This window comes from Cervus canadensis, chromosome 7, assembly GCF_019320065.1.
Source record: "Cervus canadensis isolate Bull #8, Minnesota chromosome 7, ASM1932006v1, whole genome shotgun sequence".
Classification (NCBI taxonomy): Eukaryota; Metazoa; Chordata; class Mammalia; order Artiodactyla; family Cervidae; genus Cervus; species Cervus canadensis.
The window spans coordinates 23235077-23257493 of NC_057392.1; the positions used below are offsets into that span (position 1 = coordinate 23235077).

Genomic DNA, 22417 nt, shown 5'->3' on the forward strand with positions numbered 1-22417 from the left:
GTGAATCGCAACAAACTGTGGAAAATTCTTCAAGAGATGGGAATACCAGACCACCCGACCTGCCTCCTGAGAAATCTGTATGCAGGTCAAGAAGCAACAGTTAGAACCAGACATGGAACAACAGACTGGTTCCAAATTGGGAAAGGAGTACATCAAAGCTGTATATTGTCACCCTGCTTATTTAACTTCTACGCAGAGTACATCATGCAAAATGCCAGACTGGATGAAGCACAAGCTGGAATGAAGTTTGCCAGGGAAAATATCAGTAACCTTAGATAAGCAGATGGCACCACCCTTATAGTAAAAAGCTAAGAGGAACTGAAGAGCCTCTTGATGAAAGTGAAAGAGGAGAGTGAAAAACCTGGCTTGAAACTCAACATTCAAAAAACAAAGATCATGGCATCTGGTCCCATCAGTTCAGTTCAGTTCAGTCTCTCAGTCGTGTCCGACTCTTTGTGACCCCATGAACCGCAGCACGCTAGGCCTCTGTGTCCATCACCAACTCCCAGACTCCACCCAAACCCATGTCCATTGAGTAGGTGATGCCATCCAACCATCCCATCCTCTGTCCTCCCCTTCTCCTCCTGCCCTCAATCTTTCCCAGCATCAGGGTCTTTTCCAGTGAGTCAACTCTTCGCGTCAAGTGGCCAAAGTATTGGAGTTTCAGCTTCAGCATCAATCCTTACAGTGAACACCCAGGACTGATCTCCTTTAGGATGGACTGGTTGGATCTCCTTGCAGTCCAAGGGACTCTCAAGAGTCTTCTCCAACACCACAGTTCAAAAGCATCAATTCTTGGGCACTCAGCTTTCTTCACAGTCCAACTCTTACACCCGTACATGACCACTGAAAAACCATAGCCGTGACCAGATGGACCTTTGTTGGCAAAGTAATGTCTCTGCTTTTTAATATGCTGTCTAGGTTGTTCTTAGCTTTTCTTCTAAGGAGCAAGTGTCTTTTAATTTCATGGCCGCAGTCACCATCTGCAAGTGATTTTGGAGCCCAAAAAATCTAAGATCAGCCCACTATTCCACCTGTTTCCCACCATCTATTTGCCATGAAGTGAATGGAACCGGATGCCAGATCCTTAGCTTTTCTCATGTTGAGGCTTTAGTCCCCAAAACTTTTTTCACTCTCCCTATTCTCACTAAATTCAATAACAAGAAGCTCTTTAAGTTCTTCTTCATTTCATACAAATGATAGAGGTGGTGTCATCTGCATATCTGAGGTTATTGATATTTCTCCTGGCAATCTTGATTCCAGCTTGTGCTTCTCCAGCCCAGCATTTCTCATGATGTACTACTGTAATATAGGTTTATAATTAAGCCGTTTGTGACAATATACAGCCATATAGGCATACTCCTTTTTCTATTTTGGAACCAGTCTGTTGCTTCCATGTCCAAGGTCTAATCTGTTGCTTTCTTGAGCCTGCATATCAGAATTTCTCAGGAAGTGCAGGTTCGGGGTGGTCTGGTATTCCCATCTTTGAAGAATTTTTCTCAGCAGTTTATTGTGACTGCAGACAGTCCAAAGGATTTTGAGACTCATAGTCAATTAAGCAGATATAATGTTTGTTTCTGGAACTTCTGTTTTTTTGGAATTGATCAAGCAGATATGTTTGGCTAATTTGATCTCTGGTTTCTTTTTGCTCTTTTCTAATAACCAGCTTGAACATCTGGATTTAGTTTCATGGTTCACCTATTGCTAAAGGGGCTGGCTTGAGAATTGAGTTTAAGCATTCACTTTACTTAGTGTGTGAGATGAGTGCAATTGTGTGATAGTATGACATTCTTTGTGTTGCTTTTCTTTGGGATTGGAATGAAAACTGACCTTTTCCAGTCCTGTGGCCACTGCTGAGTTTTCCAAATTTGCTGGCATATTGAGTACAGCACTTTCACAGCATCATCTTTCAGGATTTGAAATAGCTCAACTGGAATCCATCACCTCCACTAGCTTTGTTCATAGTGATGCTTCCTAAGGCCCACTTAACTTCACATTCCAGAACTTCATGGCAAATAGATGGGGAAACAATGGAAACAGTGAGAGACTTTCTTTTCTTGGGCTCCAAACCCACTGCAGATGGTGACTGCAGCCATGAAATTAAAAGACACTTGCTCCTTGGAAGAAAAGCTATAACCAACCTAGACAGCATATTAAAAAGCAGAGACATCACTTTGCTGACAAAGGTCTAACTAGTCAAAGCTACGGTTTTTCCAGTAGTTATATATGAATGTGAGAGTTGGACCATAAAGAAATCTGAGTGCCAAAGAATTGATGCTTTTGAACTGTGATGTTGGAGAAGACTCTTGAGAGTCCCCTGGACTGCAAGGAGATCAAACCAGTCAATGCTAAAGGAAATTAGTCCTGAATATACATTGGAAGGACTGATGCTGAAACTGAAGCTCCAATACTTTGGCTACCTGATGCAAGAATTGACTCATTAGAAAAGACCCTGATGCTGGCAAAGACCGAAGGCAGGAGAAGGGGAGGACAGAGGATGAGATGGTTGGATGGCATCACCAACTCAATGGACATGAGTTTGAGCAAGCTCTGGGAGTTGGTGATGGACAGGGAAGCTTGGCATGCTGCAGTCCATAGGGTCACAAAGAATCAGTCACAACTGAGCAGCTGAACTGAACTGAACTGAATACACTTCCAGTTCCATCTCTCATAGACTTTCCTTCAACAATTTCCTCACCAGTGACCCCACGCTAACATCCGGCTCTGTCTCTACCATTATCACGTCACCCACATCCACACACTGATGTCCCCTCAGCCAAGGCTCCCCACCAACACCTCCTCACATTGTCTCTCAGGCACATCCTTCACCAAAGTCTACAAACCAACATCCTTTCACTAACATCCCCACAAAAACGCCTCCCACTAATATCTCCTCAGTAACCCCCTCTCACATTCATGCCTCACAAACCACCCATCACCAGTATCCCTCACTAAAGCGTCCTCAGCAGATCCCCACACTAACAGCCCTCACACACTTCACCATGTGCCCTCAGGGACACCCCACACTAACATTCTCACTAACCTCTCTTCCCAACATCACCTCCCCAACATCCCCTCAGTAGAGGGCCCCACATCTCATCACTAAGTTCCCCTTACTAATGTCCCTCAGCCACTTTCTTCCCCAAAGTCCCCTCAGGAACATCCCCTCATTAACATAACTTCACCAGCGTCTACACCTTTGTCCTCTCACTGAAGCTTCCTCACAGCAGGCCTTCGTGACGTCCCAATATCCACCTCTGCTCACTAGCCCCCTCAGCCTCCGCACTGCTGTCCCCTCAGTCCCACAGCTCGATGGCAGCCACTCAGGCTTGAGGCTCAGGTGCCGCTTGAGCCCCTGCTGGGTGCCCACCATGCAGTGGGGTCAGCTGAGCCAAGGCTGTGGGAAAGGAGGGGGAGACCCTGTGTTTCTAAGCTGACCTCACCCTCACACCCCCCACCGCCTTGAGAGACCCCACACGCCTCACCTCCCAGCCCCTCAACCTGGGAGGAAATGGCAAAGACAGCTGAGGAGTGACCCACGGAGGCTCAGAGAATCAGGACCAGTGGGCTGGGGGTAGAGGGGGGCACATCACCCAGTACAGGGGGAAGGGAGGGAGGTAGAGTCAGGGGCAGAGGCCGGTGCACCAGCAGATGAAAGCACCCACCTCTCCAGGAGGGCTAGCAAAAGTAATGATTGTGAGCATCTATTGATATAGCTGCCTCAGAGAAGCGAACAGGAGCAGATGAAGGAGTTGTGAAGGGGCCATGCCGCCTCGGGGAGAACGGGACCCTCGGATGTGCTGTGGCCGAGTGGCTTTAAAAACCCACTTGCAGTTCTTCTGAATGTCCCTTGAAAGGAATCCAGTCCCACCCCAGACGGCCTGCAGGACCCCTCCCCACCCGCTGCACTGCCCCGTGCAGGCAGGCCCCAGGTGAGCCTCTGAGGCTGCTGAGCGCTGGCCCCTCTCCTGTCCCCACACTCCACACTGCATCCCAGCTCACCTTCTTTCCTGAGTTCACCCCTTGGGGACCTTCCCAGAACTTTCTTTGCATTTGCACACAAACACGCATATGCACTTGAACACACAGACAAGCACACCCAGTGCATCCTGCTCGCACACTGCCCTTGCTGGTTTGATTTGTAGGAGCTTTTCTATTGGTCGATAGTAACTTCAAATAGGTTCCTGACATTTGCTCTGGTTATCATGTCTTTTACCAAAACAAGTTTTTAATTTCCCTATAAAGTATTGGGTTCTCCGCCTTGCTCCAGGAGGACAGACCCTCTACATCATTTTCTCTCAATATTCTGCATGGTTACCTAACAAGTGCATGCATACTTTTTGTTTTTCCCTTGTGCATAGCCTGTCTGGAAAGAGTTTCAGGGTGTGGTGATGTTTTGAAATTACTTTTAATGGGAATGTCCTGGAAGCCAGAGGCTGCTATAGTAGGAGCGGCTGAGGTGGGGAGACCCCGCCCCTGGGAAGGAGCTGGAGGTTGATGGATATTTAGGACTGGACAGACTAGTGCCCAACAGAAAAACAAGCTACACATGTGAACAGACCACAGAGAAGGAAATCCATCGTTAATATGACGAGACAGTCAACCTCAGATGTAACAGAAGTTTGAGGTGTGTTGGGAAGTGTATCTGTCAGCTCCTGCTACATAACAACCAGCCACAATGTCTCGTGGTGGGACAGTTGGCCTTTATTTCCTTCCTGAATCACCCACAGTCACCCGCGGTATCTCTGCCTAGGACTCCAGGGGCTACCTCAGGCCAGCTAATGCCTGGGGCTGTGGGTCGGTGGGGATGCTTAGGCCATGGCTGTGGCTGCTCAGGGAACCCTGTTCTCAGGTGGAGGTAAATGGTTCCAAGACAGGCAACAGGTGAGAGTCTCTTCTGACCTGGTTGTTACCATGCTCACCTCCTCTTCCCCTATCCCAGCATCAGAGAGCTGAAGACACACACTACTGTCAGCAGTGAGAACCGGGGCTCCTCCAAACTGCCACAGGGCTGCAAGGGAACTGGGGTGCTGTGGCTTAACAGGGCAATGCCCTAGGACTCAGGGATCCCCCACCCTGTGGGCTGGTGCAGGACACACACGGGGCTGAGATGAGCAGCAGGTGCTGAGGGCATACATGACCCCGTTGACCCGAACATCAGCTCACAGGGAAAACTGGACCTCTGCGTGGGAATCATGGGCAGGGCTGTGGCCACCACGGAGCCGGGCCATGGGGGTGGGGGTCAGGGTCAGGAGGATTCTGTGGGGAGATGGCCACTCAGGACACGCACCTTTTTGAATGTGTCTCATATCTCACAATGAAATGGTAACGGAAATACAGGGAAAGGACAAGTGAATAAAATATACATTACGTAGGAGTCTCTCTAACCCACTCAAGCCTTCTTGCCTGGAGAATCCCATGGACGGAGGACGGGATTCTCCCTGGTGGGCTACATTCCATGGGGTTGCAAAGAGTCAGACGTGACTGAGCAATTGAGCATGGGAGTCTCTCTAAACGCTGATGTGAGAGGCCTCGGGGCTAACACATTAACTAGAAACAAAAATCAGCATTGATTTGCTCTGTTTAAGTAGCGTCAAGGAATGAAGAACATAAATTCACATGTGTTTGTGTTTGCATAAATGAACACTAAATGGGCACAAAGAGGGAATTCAGTGATTTCCTGACAAGGATGGGAAGGGGCTGGTGGGGACGAGGGGGCGGGGCTTCTCTGCGGAATCTCTAAGCAGCCCCAGGGTTTAGAACCAGGTGACCTGACGCACTGCCTATTTTGAAAGACCTCAGCCTGCAGACCCCTGGCAGCGCCCAGTCATACAACAGCTCTGACCCTCACCACCCGCAGCTCCAGCCTCGTGGATGCTGCCCTCCTGGGGTACACCCACAGGGCCCCCAGGTCACACCTCTTGCCCTCTTCCACCTCCAGCTCCCAACACCCCCAGGACCCCATGGCCCACCCTCCAGTGAGCCGTCATCATCTTCATCGACTCACAGCTCATGGACCAGAGTTCGCCCAGGTGGGTCTGAGAGGGTAACAGGCAGGAAGGCCAGAGGTCCGCAAGAGGCGGGAGGAAATAAGTGGCCGATGTCCTGCCTGGAGCTAACCAGTGTCTTTTTCTTATGGAAATGTTTTTCTTAAGCTATGTTAAGGAAGCTATGTATTTGCTTTAGAATTTGCCTTTCTTCAAAATGGTTCCACCTAAGACTAACTTGTTTTCTTTTTTCATACCTTGGGCTGATAATGGCTCAACAAACAAATCAGTATTCCTGTCAATTGTTTTATGGCTGGGGGTTGACACACTTCATGTCCGTCCTATCTAATGTGGGAGTGGGGCCTGGTGAAAGTCCCTCAGCCTTGAGTTGTCTTTCTTATCTGATTTATAGTTTTCTAACAGACATACAACACCTTGCTAGAAACTAGCAAGGGGGCACTCTTTTCCTGTCTCCTTCTGATGTCTATGTCAGAAAGCTTTCCCTACCTCTATTATGCTTTAAAAATACTCTGCTACACAAAAAGCTCCAAGTCATCAAGCCTCATCTCTGACCCTGAATGGAAATCCTCTCCTCCGGAGGTCACAAATCCCGGCGTAACACACAGCTCACAGAAACAACCTTTCAGGTCTGGGTCTTGTCCTGTTGCCCCCAGCCCTGGGATCTGGGGAGGGGGTGAGGGTTGCACTTTCTATCACTTCCCACCCCTCCCTCGCCACCCAGGCCCTGCAGAGACCCTCCTGGGACCCCCACCACTGGGCCTGGGCCCCTGAGCTTCCACCAAGAGAAGTCAGCACCCAGTGCCTGGGACTCTCCCTTCTGGGACCCCAGATCTGACACTGCACTCTCTTCCCCCAGAACACAGGACCTGGCCCACACATCACTTTCACGTCCCCGGCCGCTTGCTGCTCTCATCTTCTCCTGCCCTGGGAGGAGCTGGCCCGGCCACCCCTCACCTTGGTGGATCCCCCGCCATTCCCCTGTCCATCAGGCAGCATGGCCCTCATCCCTCCATGAGATCTGAGGGTCCTACTAAGGGGGCTCCGGCCCCCAGGACCCCGGGTACTCTGTGACCCTGTGTCACCTCGTGCCCCACCCCCATGCCCTCCCACTTGTCTCCCCGTGTTTGGCACCTTACGAGGTCCCATTCCTGCCACTCAGCTCAGACCTCCCCCAAGCCCCTCGCTGGTATCCCATGTGCACCCCACATGGACCCCACAGGCACCGATGTGTCATCACTTTACTGGAGCCCCCAGGTCACAGAAGGTGGCTCTGCCAACCCCAGCCATACCCACTCCTCACAGCCCCCTCTCCTTGCCCCCCATATCCCCCCATCTGGGCCCTCCCGGGACGTGTCTGGAGGGGCTGCAAGGGGGAGTGGAGTCCGTCGAATCCCCGCTCGGCTGTCACTCCTGCCGGGCCTCCAGCCGGTCCAGCACCAGCGCTGCCTGCATCTGGGCGTCTTGCAGGAGGCCGGAGATGCGCTGGCGGACCTGACAGACACCAGGGCGCTGTCATCACTGCTCACCTGCTGCCCACCCCACGGGCCCAGCCTCCCTGCCCCTCCCCTGGGCTGTCCACTCTGGGTGGCCCTGAGCCTCTGAGCTGGGGAACTCCAGATCCTCACAGGTCTCTCAATGGGGATGGGGGGTCCATCTGTCTTTCCTGATGTTTGCGGCCAACAAGGCCCAGTCCCCACCCTCCCGGTCTCCCTACTTTATCCACCACTGCTGAAGGGGGGGCTGTGTCCTCCAGGCCCAAAGGGGCAGCGCTCGAGTGGCTAGTGTGTTATCTCGATCCCATGGGGTGGACAGGGCCTTCTCTGATGACGAGCTCAGCTTGGCTAGAGAGACAGGTAGGGACGGGCTGGCCCTAGTGCTCCCATTTCCCGTCAGGAAATCGCTTTTTAACAATCATCACAAAATCACAGATACAGGGTGGTGGTCAGGGCTGGGAATGGGGGCGACACTGCAGGCCCTCCTCTGGACTGGCGAGAATGTTCCATCACTCGATAGAGGTGGTGTTCTCACAACCGTAAATGTGCCAACTGCCTCTGACTTGTATAGTTTAACATGGTGAGTTGCACGTTCTGTGAATTCTCCTCCAAAAAGAGTGACAGTGAAATTGTCACAAACGCTGAAGTGGGACAATTGCACAGGCCAGCAACTGCTCTCTGAGACCACGTGTTGCCGGTGCTGCAGCCCGGCCCATCCAGGGGAACTGGCCCTGGCCAGAGCCCCCAGGAGGGTGTGACATGGTACCAGTAGGTACCCAGGCCACCTGCCCCACAGAGACCCTGAAAGAAGGCCCCAGCCGTCCCCTGAGGCCTGCGTTCTTACAAGACAGGCCTTGTCCACCCGCAGCAGGTGGAGGACTGTTTCATCAGACAGACACATCCCTCCCTCAAGGACATGTTAGCCAGGTGCCCCTGAGCCCCACATGCAGGAACCTAGGCAACCTCCAGGCCCCTCAGTAGGCCGAGCCCGTGCCCCCACTCACCTGGTCCTTAAATGCATCATCAGTGACATCCTTCAGGTTGATGAGCACATTGAAATATGCGCCAAACATACCTGTCTCCAGGGCCTTGGCTGCCACCTGCAATGGCCACGAGGCAGAACCAGCCGGCCGTGATGGGGCAGGCAGCGGGGCCTCCCCCTGCCCACTCCTCAGCCCAGAACACAGCCTGGGAACCTCACGCCTCAACCGTGAAGACGGCAATCTGACCGGTCACTCGAGCAGGAAAGCATCCACACAGCCCTTGGGAGCCCGGAGTCACTGGACAGAAGCCTGGCCCTCTCCAAGGTGGGTCCCAGGGCCCCTGCGCCATCCAGTGCTCAGAGGCCCACCAGCTGAGCACTCAGCTGAGCACTCAGCAGTCCACACCCTGCTGACCTCAGCACTCTGACCCCGTGACCCAGTGCTGCCTCAGGTACAGCCCAGGCTGGAGACAGCCGGGTGCATGCTTATTCAGTCGTGCCCTACTCTTCGTGACCCCATGGACTGTAGCCCGCCAGGCTCCTCTGTCCGTGGGATGATCCCAGGGAAGAATACTGGAGTGGGTTGCCTTTTCCTTCTCCAGGGGCTCTTCCCGACCCAGGGATGGAACCTGTGGCTCCTGCATTGGCAGGCAGATTCTTTACCACTGGGCCACCTGGGAAGCCCGGAGCTAGCTGCAGGGGGCCTTTAACAACGAGCACAGCGTGTTGGCCACTTACAGGCCCCGAGGGGCCACAGAGATGGGCAGCACATGCTGGGCCAGGAAGACCCAGAATGCAGGAACGATGGCCTCTGTGCTCAGAGGGCTTCTAGAACCTTCTTGACAACTCGCAGGTTGGCCACCTCCCAGGAAAGGCAGGTACAGTCCTTAGGGCCTGAAGACCAGACACTGGAAAAAGGTGTCTCTCTGTAAAGACCCTGTGGCTGGGGGCCTCAGATCAGGCTGTAGACAAGCAGCACTGGGTGTGATGGCCCTTGTCCCCAGGCCTCTGTGCAGAAGTGACAGAGAGGGTATGCATGCACATCTGCAGCAGGGCCCTGCCACGTACCTGCAGGTCTGACCTGCAGGCCAGGTTCACGCACAGAGCCAGCTCTCGCAGCGCCGGCCACAGCGAGGACACCGTCTCCGCCAGCGCCAAGGGCACAGCCACCGCCTGCCTCAGCCCCTCCTGCAGGGCGGCCGCACGTCTGGAAGCAAGGGCATTGGCGGTCAGAGCCCAAGGCACCCAGACACCCCCAGTCCCTACCTGATGGCTCCTCAAGGAGCTCACGGAACCAGTCTGGGGACCACAGGGAAATCGTTGTTCAGCCGCAGCACACCTAGGGGGACTGACCAGAACCAGGGATGTTCGCTGCGCTCACCTGTCCTTGTCCTCAGGTGTGTTCTTGGGCAGCTTTGTCGCTTTCTGCCAGAGCAAGCACAGAAATACAGGGGGGTGAGGGACTGTGACAAGGAAACTGGGAGCCTGGGGAGGGCGGGGGCCTAACACAGCGCCCACCACCTCCAAGTTTGCTTCCGTGAATCACAGATCAAGGGCCACCTCTGAGGCACTGGGGCGGGGGCCGGAGGGGAGTGAGGGCTCCAGCACCAGTCTTCCCCTCCCACTCCAGGGGAGGCAACTGTGCAACCCCAGAGACCAGCATAAAGGTTCAGGCCCTGTCCCCCCATCCCCGAGGGCAACACTCAACCCAGGCCTCCTTCCAGGAAGTATGAAACTGCTCCTCCCACGGCCCCGCCCATGTGAGATGCACCAAGAGACGCATGTGACCTCCAGGTCGGATGGCCACGTTGTCAGGGGACCTCGGGAGGACCACTCCAGGCACCACCCGCACAAGCTCGGCAGGGGCCACCGGGTGGCATCCTTCATGCAGGAAACACACTCACCCAGGAGCGAAAGCGTTCCCCGAGTCACTCATACAGCCATCCACTGAGGCCCAGCGACGGAGGCCAGCTGTCCACCCAGGGGCCCAGGTGCAGACTAGACTTGGCCCAAACCCCCCAGCAGGGCTGGCCTACAGCCTCCGCCCCAGGCGTGCCCAGAGCACTGTCTACCCTCACACTAGGTCTTGCCCCAAGGTGGCTCTGGGCTGTGGTGTCGGCCGGGAGCTCACACCTGCCCCAGCAGGCCCTCCTCCCCCTCGGGGTCCAAGCACTCCCCTTCCCTCCTCTCCTGCGTCCCCTGCTGACTGCTCTCACACACACCTAGGGCTTCTTGACCTTGAACTCACACCTTGACCTTCCTGCGAGTCCCCTGACCTCCACCCAGGTCTGACGGACACCCCTCCTCCAGGCCCTCCTGAACAAGGGACATCTGGATCTAGCCTCCCAGCTCCCGAGGCCCTTTCTGTCTGTCGCTGAACTGTCTTCTCTGATCGCTGACACTGTGACTGACTGTGCTACCATGTAAAGATTTCTGTTTCCACCCTTTCGGGACCAGAGTTCTTCCCTGAGGACTGGGTCTTCCTCCAGCATCTGTGGGTCTGGGTGTCGGCCCATCAGCAGGACACAGGGAGCTGGGCAGGGGGACACTGAGCCTGGCTGACCCTCAGGGCAGGTGTCCTCCTCTCCCCCGACCCCCAGCCCTGCAGAGACTCCAACCTGGGGTCACACCTGCACCAAACCTGCTGGGCTCAACCCAAGAGCAGCCAGACCACTGTCCCCTCGCTGCAGGCCCCCTGGTCTCCAGATGTCTGTGCTAGTGGCAGTCTCCCCCTCACCCCCATGACCCTGGCCCACCTTTCTCTCCTCTGGAGACCCCGCATCACTGTCCACTGACCCCACTGTCCCTTAGGTCCTGCTCCATAGGGCCAGTGGCGGTGGCCCGCCTGCACACGCACCAGATAGGCCTCGAAGGCCCGGGCATCAGCGTCCACCATCGCAGTCAGCTCAGCCACGGCGGCGTGGAAGGGTGGGATCAGGCGTCGCATGGTCACATCCAGGTGCTCGAACTGGCGCCGCCCATAGGTCATCAGGCCGGCCATGGAGGCCAGGGCGGCGCCCTGGGGAGAGCGTGCTGATCAGGGGACCAGCCCCAGGTCGGGCGCCCCCACACCCGCTGCCCACCCCACTCACCATGGCTGCACTGGCTGCGGCCACAGAGCCGCCCCCCGGGGCTGCTGAGCGGGCGCCCACGGCCCGAATGAAGGCGCGCAGGGGCTGGTCCATCAGGCTTTGCTCGGGCCCGTCCTGGGGGACCAGGTACCTGCGGGCAGGGGCAGTCAGGGGGGCCAGGGTGGGGGTGGACTGGGGTCTATGTTGGAGGGTCCTGGGTTATCACTTCTAGGCTAGGAAGGTGGGACTGTGGGGGCGTCTCTGGCTCGCACCAGCGCACAGGAGAGGATATGGGCCCTGTTTGCAGAGCAGCCACCCCAACAGGGGCTGTGACCAGTCAGGAGCTGTGTGAGGACCAAATGGGACCTATTGGAGCCTCACTGGGTCCCCCAACAAGCCCCCAGCCCTATACTTAGTGACGGAGCAGAGCTCTGGACGACCAAGGGGGTCTCTGCACAGGGGTGGGGGTCAGGGGCTGCTCACTCGATGATCCGCTCCTTGGGGTTGAAGGGGGACAGGGAGTCCAGGCCCAGCCGGTTCACCACCTGGAAGAGGGCCCGGTGACTGGGGTCCCCTCGAGCCCAGGTCCCACCCCTGCCACCTGTGGGGGTGCTCCCGGCCCTGGTGTGGAGCTTGCAGAGACACAGCTGCCACACACACACCACCCCCAACACCCACCAGCATCCCTGCAGACAGAAGCCCTTCAAGGCAGGCACCCTGCCGGGCCCCGACTCCACCCACTGTGCTTCCCCGGGGAGACCCAGGCCCAGTGGGACCCGTCCTCCCCACATGCGAGCCTGTGCTGGAAAGGGGCCGAGACAACTGCCTCCTGGACGGGGTTCCAGCTCCTGGGAGTCAGTGGCTCTGGCTCTCAAAGGCCCAGAGCTGCGTGAGCAGCCCAGATATGACCCTCGATGTGTGACGGTGAAGTTTACCCAACTTCAAAACAAAGTTGGAAATATCCTTTCACCTAAAGATGCTTTTAGGACACATCATGGTGCTGATGCTGGCAACACAGTCCCAGCCCCTCTGAGCCACACGGGGACACATTCCACGCAGAACAGAAAGCAACAAGTATAGGACAAGTTGAGAGCCAGGGATGGCCTGAGGTCTCCCGGAGGACACAGGAACATAGCAGAGGGCGCCCGAGAGCAGCGCGCCCGCTGCAGAAAACCTCAGAAAGAGGAACAGAACTGTCAGAAAGGACTTTAGCACCCACAAGCCTGGCAGGAAGTAAAGGAAACCATCCACAGCCAGGAGTGCCCAGAAGTGCCCAGAAAGCTCTCCCTGCCCTGGAGCTGGGTCCACCCGGAGACGCCTAAGCCACCTCTCCAGAGCAGGAGTCAGACGGGAGACCCCTGGAAGACGACATCTCCAAGGATGAATCTGGGGAGAGCCACCCTTCAGAGCAAATAATCGAGGTCCTTTCCAGTCTGAGGCTTACATTTGGTGAAGCCCCCAGATGGTGAAGCCCAAGAAAATATCTTTCCTGGGAATTGTAATCGGAGAGGGGTTAAGGTCACGGATCACACAGAATTCTCTTCTCCAAAGCCCAAACAAGAGGCTCATCATCTACAGGGCCCAAGCACCTGCCTGAGGCAACACAAGTTTAAACCAGTGACCAAGAATTCAGGAAGATCCCCTGGAGCAGGAAATGGCAACCCACTCCAATATTCTTGCCTGGAGAATCCCACGGACAAAGAAGCCTGGCGGACTACAGTCCAGGGGGTCGCACAGAGCCGGACATGACTGAGCAAATAGGCATGACCAAGAATCACCACAGAGGAAACCCAGGCACGCAGTCAGAATTCCCAAAGCACTTGAAGAAGTATCACTACGTGTGTCGGCAGGCATGATAGTTTGGAAAGCCAGAACTTCAAAAACTGTAGATCTCAGAACTTTCAGATAAAGAATATAAAATACTATGGTTTAAAGAAGCAATAGAGAGCATCAAACATGTTAATAAATGATAAATAGATGTGGGAGAGGTGAAAGTGGAAAAAGGATGAAGGGAGGAGATTCTTGAGGCTGGATTTCAAGAGGCACAAAGTATTTAGATGTCTTCAGCTGTCTCCCCAGGGAGTGCTTATTAACAACAACAGGAAAAATAGGAACACCACATTGATAATCCTGGGTTGGGGACACCAATTCAACAAGGGGACCCAGGTAACGCCCTGAGGGGGACACCCGGTCACTTCTGTGCTGCTCTTGCCAGAAATGCACAAGTACACCCAGCCCTGAGAACGGTCAGACCAGCACCCAGCAAGCAGCGCCTTGCTCACAGCCCATCACGGTCAAGGAAGGACAGGGAGAACTGGGGCCCTGGTCCAGATTAAAGGCCGCAAAAGACAAGGCAGGTGGACCCACTCCTGGTCTGGGGCGGAGCCAGGACAGGGTGACACTGACATGATTTGATTACAGTCTGCAGATTAGAGCAGATCGTACTGTGCCGAATTTCCTGATTTTGCACACATTGCACTGTGGTTGTGTAACAGAATGTCCTTGATCTAGACAAATACACTCTGAATAAATGAGGCATTAAGGGCACAGTGTCTTCAATCTACTCTGAAATGGTCCAGAAACAAATATGATTGTGCGTGAATGTAGAGAAAGAGAGATACAGAAAATGGTGCAAAATACAACAATAGGTGAATCTGGAGGGAATAAAGCAGCTCCTGATACTATATGTGCACCTTTTCTGTGAGCAAGAATTACATCAAAATAAAAAGTGACACAGAATTTTGTAATGGTCAGAAAGAGAACAAACGCAGCTATAAAGTAGATAAGTGATTAAGAAGTGAGGCCTGAGAAAACCACAGCAAATACAGAGGGGGGAAAATGGACAGAAAATGCAGAAAAAAACAGAATATATGGAAGAAGAAAATACTACCATGGTGTGACTGTGTCTGCAAAGTGAAAGAACCAAACACTGAATCAAAAATATTAAAGAAAATATTCCTGAAACTGAACAAGAATGAATCTGTAAATCACACAGAACCCTGGTCTAAAGAAAAACTGATGCAGAATAATCAACACCAAGACATATATGGCAGAGTTACTGAATTTCAAGGATAAAGACAGTTCTTCAAGCATCAGGAAGAAAGAACCGGTCAGCAGGGATGTGGAAGTTACCAGACAGCCTTAGACTTCCCCCGCATACACACAGTGACATTTATTCCAAAGGTGGCAAAGATGTGCCTGCAACATTCTCAGGAGAAAAACAAGCGACTGGAGGTTTTGGTTCTCCTTTATTGTTGTTGTTGTTTAGTTACTAAGTTGTGTCTGACTCTGCAACCCCGTGGACCTCCAGGACCCACCAGGCTCCTCTGTCTATGGGATTTTTCAGGCAAGAATATTGGAGTGGGTTGCCATTCCCTTTTTCAGGGGATCTTCCTGACCCAGAGATCAAACCCGAGTCTCTGTGTCTCCTGCATTGTCACGTGGGTTATTTACCACTGAGCCACCAGGGAAGCTCTTTGGTTGTCCTACTGTTTTGAAAGAATGAAGCCACACAAAGACATTCCCAAACATAATAGAACCTACAGAATAAACCCTTGAGCCTTTCTTCAAAAACCTGCTTGACTGTGAAATCTAGGCAACAGACAGGGAAAAGGACAGAGATGCACAGTGATCTCACTTAAGTCCAGAACCAAGCTTAAATATCTATGTATATTTAATTCATGTGGATATGGTTACAGAAGGTAAATGGTATACTTCAGACAATGTAAAAATAACAACGAAGCAATTTAAATCTGGACCAACAACGACAGCTCACACAGTGCACTAATTTTCTTGTCTTTCTTCACCAAGAGTCAAGAGACATTCTAACCCTGATTAAGAGCTAAAGGAGTAAGTATACTATGCAGACTTAGAAAGTTAACCACCGAGAACTAACAAATTAATTCAGCGAGGAGGACGCAAAGTCAACCCACAAAGATCAGTGCATTTCTGAACACTGACGATGAATGAACACTGAAGAACAAATTACAAAAACAATTCCTTTTTCAGTAGCATCCAAAAAAAAAAAATGAAATACTTAGGAATTAATTAACCTCACCAAGGAGGTGAAAGACTGCAATGAGAACTACAAAACATGCTGAAAGGAGCTACAGACACTGACGGGGACACAGCCCAAGTCCAGGGTGGGAAGACGGTGCTGTGACATGGAGCTCCAACCAGTGACCGGCGGGGGCAGTATGAGCAATACCTTTCTGACAGTACCTTTCAGAGAAACAGGAAACCCCATCCTGGACGGTGGTGATGGCCGTACAACTTCACAAACGTCCTTAACACCACTGACCAGCACGCTTAAATATGGCTAAGATGGGAAATTTTATGTCATGTGTATTTTACCATAATTTCAAAAGCTGAAAAAATATTTAAAAGAACCAACTCCCTAGAAAAAAAAAAAAATGACATAGCTCTAAAAAACCGGGAACTAGAGAAGGGAGAAAAGATGGGGGTAAACATCGAGAGTTACGTTCTCATATGCACAGCAAGGAGCCTGCATATCGCAGACTTCAAGCTTCACAGTGAGTTTTGACAAATTTTGTAGCAACACTGCTTCAAACTAGCCTATGGGGGCCCTTTTTCCAACAGCATTTGCTCACTCTGTGCCTCTGTGTCACATTTTGGTAATTCTCACAACATTTCAAACCTTCCACCAGCATTAAAATCACAACTCTCTGAAAACTCAGATGAAGGTTAGCTTTTTTTTTTAGCAATAAAGTACTTTTAAGTATGTGCACAGTTTTTTTAGACACTGTGATATCGCATACTTAACAGACTATAGTCTAGTAGGAACATAACTTTTATATACACCAGGAAACCAGAAAATCGTGTGAGTGGCTTTATTGGGATATTCGATTTATTTGCAGTGGCTTGGAACCGAATATCTTTGTGGTGCCTGCACTGATAAAAATTGACAAATCACATTGATACATTTAGATAGGTTTTAACTTAATAAATCAAAAATAGAGATAAATAGATTAAGTTATGGGCTTCCCTGATGACTCAGCAGTAAAGAATCCATCTGCAATGCAAAAGACCCAGGAGACGTGGGTTCAATCCCTGGGTTGGGAAGATCCCCTGGAGAAAGGCATGGCAACCCACTCCAGCATTCTTGCCTGGGGAATCCCCGAGGACAGAGGAGCCTGGCTGGCTATAGTCCATGGGGTCACAAAGAGTCAAACACAACCAAGCGACTAAACACAGCACCAGTATTCTTGCCTGGAGAAGCTCATGGACAAAGGAGCCTCGAGGGCTACAGTCCATGGGGTCGCAGAGTTGGACACAGAGAGTTGCATACACACATTATATTGCCTCCATATAACCGGAAGGAAACCACATCCTCTCTGCCTAAAAACAGGACAAAAGCAAGTCCAGGCATATCTGCTAGATTAGTAAATACAAAAGGATAGACCCAACAACCAAAAGACAAAAACTCTCAGAGAAATCCAGTCATGTGCTCGTTTTAAGAAATACCTTCAAAACAGAACCACCCTGAGGCCAGAGCAACAGGATAGCAAAAGCCGGCTACCGCTGGAGCTGGCTCGAGGGACCCAGGGCCACAGGAACCATATGGTGAATAGTCCACGGAGGCTAGACTCACACCCCCAAATCTGGACTGGTCAGGACTGGAGGAGGGGCAAATTCCTCCATCCAACCGAGCCCAGGCACCCCCTCTCACAGAAGTTTCACAAGACTGAATATATTTTAGGTCACAGGGAAAACCCCAACAGTGTCCAAGTGAAAAATGTGATCTTAACTTGCAGGCACAGACAAAAAAACAAAGAAGGAGAAGTAGGAGGCCACATGGACAAGAACCCAGGCCTGGGGAGCAGGTGCCTAGAGCAGCCGCCCTGCTCTCTCTCAGGACCCCCAGCCTCCCAGCCCCACCCTCACCAGCCCTGCCCACCAGCCTGAGCCGCTGCTCCTCCTCCAGGAGGAACAAATTCTCCTGCTCGCAATAGAAGGCGGCTGCGTCCAGCAGGGCCTTCAGAGGCACCAGGCCCACCAGCTGTGAGCCCACCACTGGAAGACTCAGCTCCTGTGGAGGGCAGAGGGTGGAGGTCAGAGATCAAGGCATCATTCCCCAGCTGGGCTTGGGAATACGGGGAGGACCTGCCCCGCTCACCTGGGCTTCTCTGCAGGTCTCCTCGTAGACTGTGTGCAGCCCTGTGACCTCAAAGTCCAGGAGGTTCATGGACACCTGAGCCAGGTTCTTCTCATCCAGGTACCAGCCGATGCCCTGCACCTTGCTCAGGCGTCCTGGCTGCAGAGGACAAGGTTTACCCAGCCCGGGCTGCCTCTCCTGGCACCCTGCACTGACAGCCCCCTCCCCCTGCATCCCCTCAGCTGGCCCAGGGTCTCCCTTCTGCCCCAGACACGGGGACAAGGCAGGCGGTAGCCTGAAGACTGTGCAGTGCAGCTGGTCTCCTCGCCTTGCCCTCCCGGTCTCTCATCTGAGCCTGGGAGGGGCCTGCCCAGCACCGGAAGCAGAGCCCCCAAAGGTGGCTCACCCCACACAGGGTCCAGGCTCAGAGCAGGCCCTGCCGCCTGGCCAGCGTTCCACCCACATCCTTGTCCTGGGGGCTGGCTCCTTCCTCCCATCCCACCCCTGCCCCAGAGGCCAGCTGGCAGCCCTTGCTCCTTGGGGCACTCACTCCCCCTCAGGGGGAACCTCTGACTTCTGACCCCAGCAGAGCACAGAGCAGGACTGGGGAGTCGCTGTGCTTCTGTGCTGTGCTTGCCGGCGGCTGAGTGTTCGGGATAGAAGCCGGGCCCAGGTCTCCGGGGGTGGAGGCTGACAGGTGAGGAGCAGGGCCTCCTTCACCAGGTGTGTCTTTGTCTACCTGTGTCCAATGCAAAGTGTCTGCAGAGCTGGTGCTCAAACTAGGTGGGACTTCCTATGGCGGACTTGGTGGATCAGGGCACCTGGGGTACCTGGGGATACCTGGGGCTCAGGAACGCCTGTTTTCCTATTAGCATGGAAATGCTGCAGTATGTTGACCACAGCTCTAGCCCTGCTGCGTCCATGGAAAATGTCCTTAAAGACCTGCTCCCCAACCTCAAACCCTGGAACCCTGGCCCTGCCAGTCCTGCATGGTGTGGACACCAAGGTGGGCAAGACCTGCGGTCAGCAGTCTACACATGGTGCCCAGCCTTGACCCTCTCTGGGAGGCCCTCTAGATTCAACAGGGACGGGCCAGGCCTCATGGGACTGCAGGCGCCAGGAGCCCACCTGGTCCTTCCCACGACCCTGCTCACGGAGATTGAGGGCGATGCGGTGCGCCTGCTCCTTGGTGCTGAGCAGGTTGATGTTGAACGCGAGGAGGAACTTCCGCGCCCCTGTGGCGGTGGCCCCCCAACTGGGAATGAAGGAGCTGGGCCCGAAGTCGGGTGCCCACTCGGCCTGCTTGAGCTGTGGGGAGACGGGCAGGTGAGGGAAGCGGGGAGGAGGGCCCACCCCAGACCACCCCCTGCCGAGGGGCACGGCACCTTCTCAGGGAGGGCCTCGTACTCCCCAGCCCGGATAGCTGGCAGGGATTGGCGGCTGGTCGTCCGCGCTGCCTCGCCGTAGAGGTACACTGCAAAGGGACCTGGCGAGTCAGGCCCCCGGTGGCCGGCATTGCAGGACCCCATTCCTGCAGCTCCGTCTTGTTGGCAGCCCCCATCTCTGTGCCCCGTCGGGTGGGTGTGGGTGGTCGCTGATGGGCACTCTGTATGGGCAGGACCCCTCCTCTGCCCACCCAGGGGCAGGGCAGACCCCACTCCAACTGCTCAGGCTCTTATGCCCCAGAAAAAGGCATCGTCTGCCCACAAGTGTTGGGAGCAGGCACGTGGGGCTGGAAGGATATTCGTGTTTCTCTCCAAAGTGCATTTTTGCTGAACAAAACACGGAATGAGGAGGAGAGAAAACAAAGCTCACCACCAGCTCCCGACACCTGCCCGAGGCAGGAGACCCATCCCCAAGTTGGTGCATCAGCCCACAGGCAGGGGCTGGACCCGCGCCTGGTATCTCAGGCGTCCACCTGTTACATGTGCTGGGCTGCCCCTTGATTTGTTTAATTCCCCAAAGAGGCTATTAAGGGCTTTCTGTCTGTCCATCTTGCTCAAGCCCTTCACAGAGCCGCTAATCAAGCCCACTGCCAAGCAAGGCTGAGAGTCTGCCAGCTCCCTGATGGCTGGGACCCTGTCCTCACAGGTTCTCATCATAGGAGAAGGGGAACATATTCCTGCCTGTCAAAAACCTGCGTGGTATGGTTTTTTCCTTAAAATCTGCATTTCTAAGGATGTTAGAGCGGAGACCCTCACAGGGTGCCTGCTGCTGCCGCTGTTGAGCTGAGGTGAGGCGGGGCCGCCGCCCCGGGCACTCACCTGGCACACCCAGCTCCTCTGCCAGCCGCTGGCCAAAGGCCTGGGCACAGTGCACACACTCGTCCATGGTGACGCCCCTGACCGGGATGAAGGGGCACACGTCCAGGGCGCCCATCCGGGGGTGCTCCCCTGCACAGAGATGGGGCTGAGGAAGGGGGGCCTAGGTGCGGAGCCCCGTCCCCCGGCCCCTTCTGCACACATGCAGATTGACCACGGGGCCCCAGACAGGCAGACACTGAGCGCCGCGGCCCATCGGTGGTACACCCCTCCCCCCAGCGACCACCTGCGCTCTCAGGGAGGGGGCGCCTCCACCCCACTGCCCTACAGGGTGTCCTTCTCAGACGCCGAGCCCACTGCGGGCCAGCAGCCCACGGCCGGATGGCAGCCCCACGTCCCCTCCCCCAGGCAGCCCCCCGGATGGCAGCCCCACATCCCCCCCCCAGGCAGCCCCCCAGACGGCAGCCCCATGTCCCCTCCCCCAGGCAGCCCCCCAGATGGCAGCCCCACGTCCCCTCCCCCAGGCAGCACCCCCAGATGGCAGCCCCATGTCCCCTCCCCCAGGCAGCCCCCCAGATGGCAACCCCATGTCCCCTCCCCCAGGCAGCCCCCCCAGATGGCAGCCCCACGTCCCCTCCCCCAGGCAGCCCCCCAATGCAGCCCCATGTCCCCTTCGCCCCAGGCAGCCCCATGAATGGCAACTCCCATGTTGTCCCTCCCCCAGGCAGCTCCCCAGATGGCAGCTCCCTACGCCCTCCCACAGGTGCATGCCCCCTCGGCATGGCAGCCCCACATCCCCCCCCCAGGCAGCCCCCCAGACGGCAGCCCCATGTCCCCTCCCCCAGGCAGCCCCCCAGATGGCAGCCCCACGTCCCCTCCCCCAGGCAGCCCCCCAGACGGCAGCCCTATGTCCCCTCCCCCAGGCAGCCCCCCAGATGGCAACCCCATGTCCCCTCCCCCAGGCAGCCCCCCCAGATGGCAGCCCCACGTCCCCTCCCCCAGGCAGCCCCCCAGATGGCAGCCCTAATGTCCCCTCCCCGAGGCGGCCCCCAGATGGCAGCCCTATGTCCCTCCCCCAGGCGGCCCCCCAGATGGCAGCCCTATGTCCCCTCCCCCAGGCACCCCCCAGATGGCAGCCCTATGTCCCCTCCCCCAGGCGGCCCCCAGATGGCAGTCCCACATCATCCCTCCCCCAGGCAGCTTCTCTGAGAAAAGCCTCGGTTGTCCTTCACCAGTTGGAATCACTCATGAAACCCCCCAGCCGTGAGAGGCCAGAGACCTTGCCCTTTTGAACAGTTCCCCATGTGTCCACTGGCCTTTGACACTGCCGCCCAAAGAATGTGTTTGGTTTGTGGGCTGTTGACAGATAGGGCTCTGTCCCCCATACCCAGGGCCCGTGCAGAGCGCGAGCACCTTGCTGCCGGCCACTCTTGGGCCCATGAAATGTAAACGGGGTCCAAGGAGCATCCGGCGAGCCCGTTGGCCCCTCACCCTCTGCAAGTCCTGAGCGCAAGCTGGGTCACCCTCCCCCGCCCTCACCTCTGTGCCGGCTCATGTCGATGAGCCGGTGGGCAGCGCGGGCGGCATTGAGGGCCCCCTCCACCACGTCCTCAGGGCGCCCCACGAAGGTGTAGACGGTGCGGTTGGTGGAGGGGCCAGCATCCACGTCCAGCAGCACGCAGCCCGGGGTCTGCGCCACCGCTCGAGAGATGGCGTCAATCACCTGGGGGTGAAGCCGGGCCTGCGCCTCCATCTCCCCGTGAGGAGGAGGGCGCTGGAGCTGCCGGGGCCCAGTCTGTCCTGCCCCCACCCGGACGCAGGGCCAGGAGCTGGCGCTGGGCATCTGGGAGCAGCGACAGGCAGCCCCATGGGGAGAAACCGAGGCAGGGAGCAGAACTGGGTGGAGGGGCTGCCAGGGCCCCGAGAAGGTGACTACAGGCCAAGGTCACAGAGGGTCGGGGCCCCGGCCCCCAGGCAGCCCAGAGGCCCCTGAGGCAGTAGGAAGGCCTGCCCAGTGCTCTGTGACTCAGTTTCCTGCAGATAACCTGGGGATAAGGACAGGTGGGGGAGGGGAGCCCGTGCCCCACACAAGGACCCTCAAACAGCTGTGTGGGTCAGCCTTCCAGGGCTCCATCTTCACCCAAGAGGCCAAACGACCTGCCCAGACCTGGACCAGGACCCCTGACTGGTTGTCCACCCGCTGCTCCTTCCTCACCCTTTCCAGAAAAGACAGTCCCCAGACTCCACCCCAAACCATGCCCTCCTGGCCCCAAGCCCCCTGCACTGCCCTGACCGCCCACAGGCCCTCACCTCCTGGTTGTTCCCCTCTGAGAAGTTGGGGACACATTCCACCAGCCGGGACATGGTCCAGACCCTGACCCAGACGCTCCTTTCACCAGCAGAGGTGGGAAGGAGGCTGGCGGGGCCTTTATTTCCCCATCAGGGCCCTCCCTGCACCAGGCTTCTTATTAACTGGGCAGATGGGGG

At 55.4% G+C, this 22417-nt stretch overlaps 1 protein-coding gene across 2 annotated transcripts; it reads right to left on the reverse strand.

Annotated features, from left to right (window-relative positions):
• Positions 1-7232: 7232 nt before the first annotated feature.
• Positions 7233-22379, reverse strand: FTCD (formimidoyltransferase cyclodeaminase). 2 transcript variants are annotated; one of them, XM_043474632.1, is made up of 14 exons: positions 22241-22379; positions 21470-21653; positions 19934-20062; positions 19055-19143; positions 18798-18977; positions 17691-17828; positions 17472-17603; positions 12038-12099; positions 11576-11705; positions 11341-11502; positions 9865-9908; positions 9552-9690; positions 8506-8601; positions 7233-7499 (listed from the first exon to the last, which is right to left on the reverse strand). In XM_043474632.1, the coding sequence occupies exons 1-14, from the start codon at positions 22292-22294 to the stop codon at positions 7413-7415; spliced, it is 1626 nt and encodes a 541-aa protein (XP_043330567.1). In that variant the 5' UTR covers positions 22295-22379; the 3' UTR covers positions 7233-7412. The 2 variants fall into 2 exon arrangements, with proteins under 2 accessions (XP_043330567.1, XP_043330568.1); XM_043474633.1 differs by lacking the exons at positions 11576-11705; positions 12038-12099.
• Between the last annotated feature and the right edge of the window lie 38 nt (positions 22380-22417).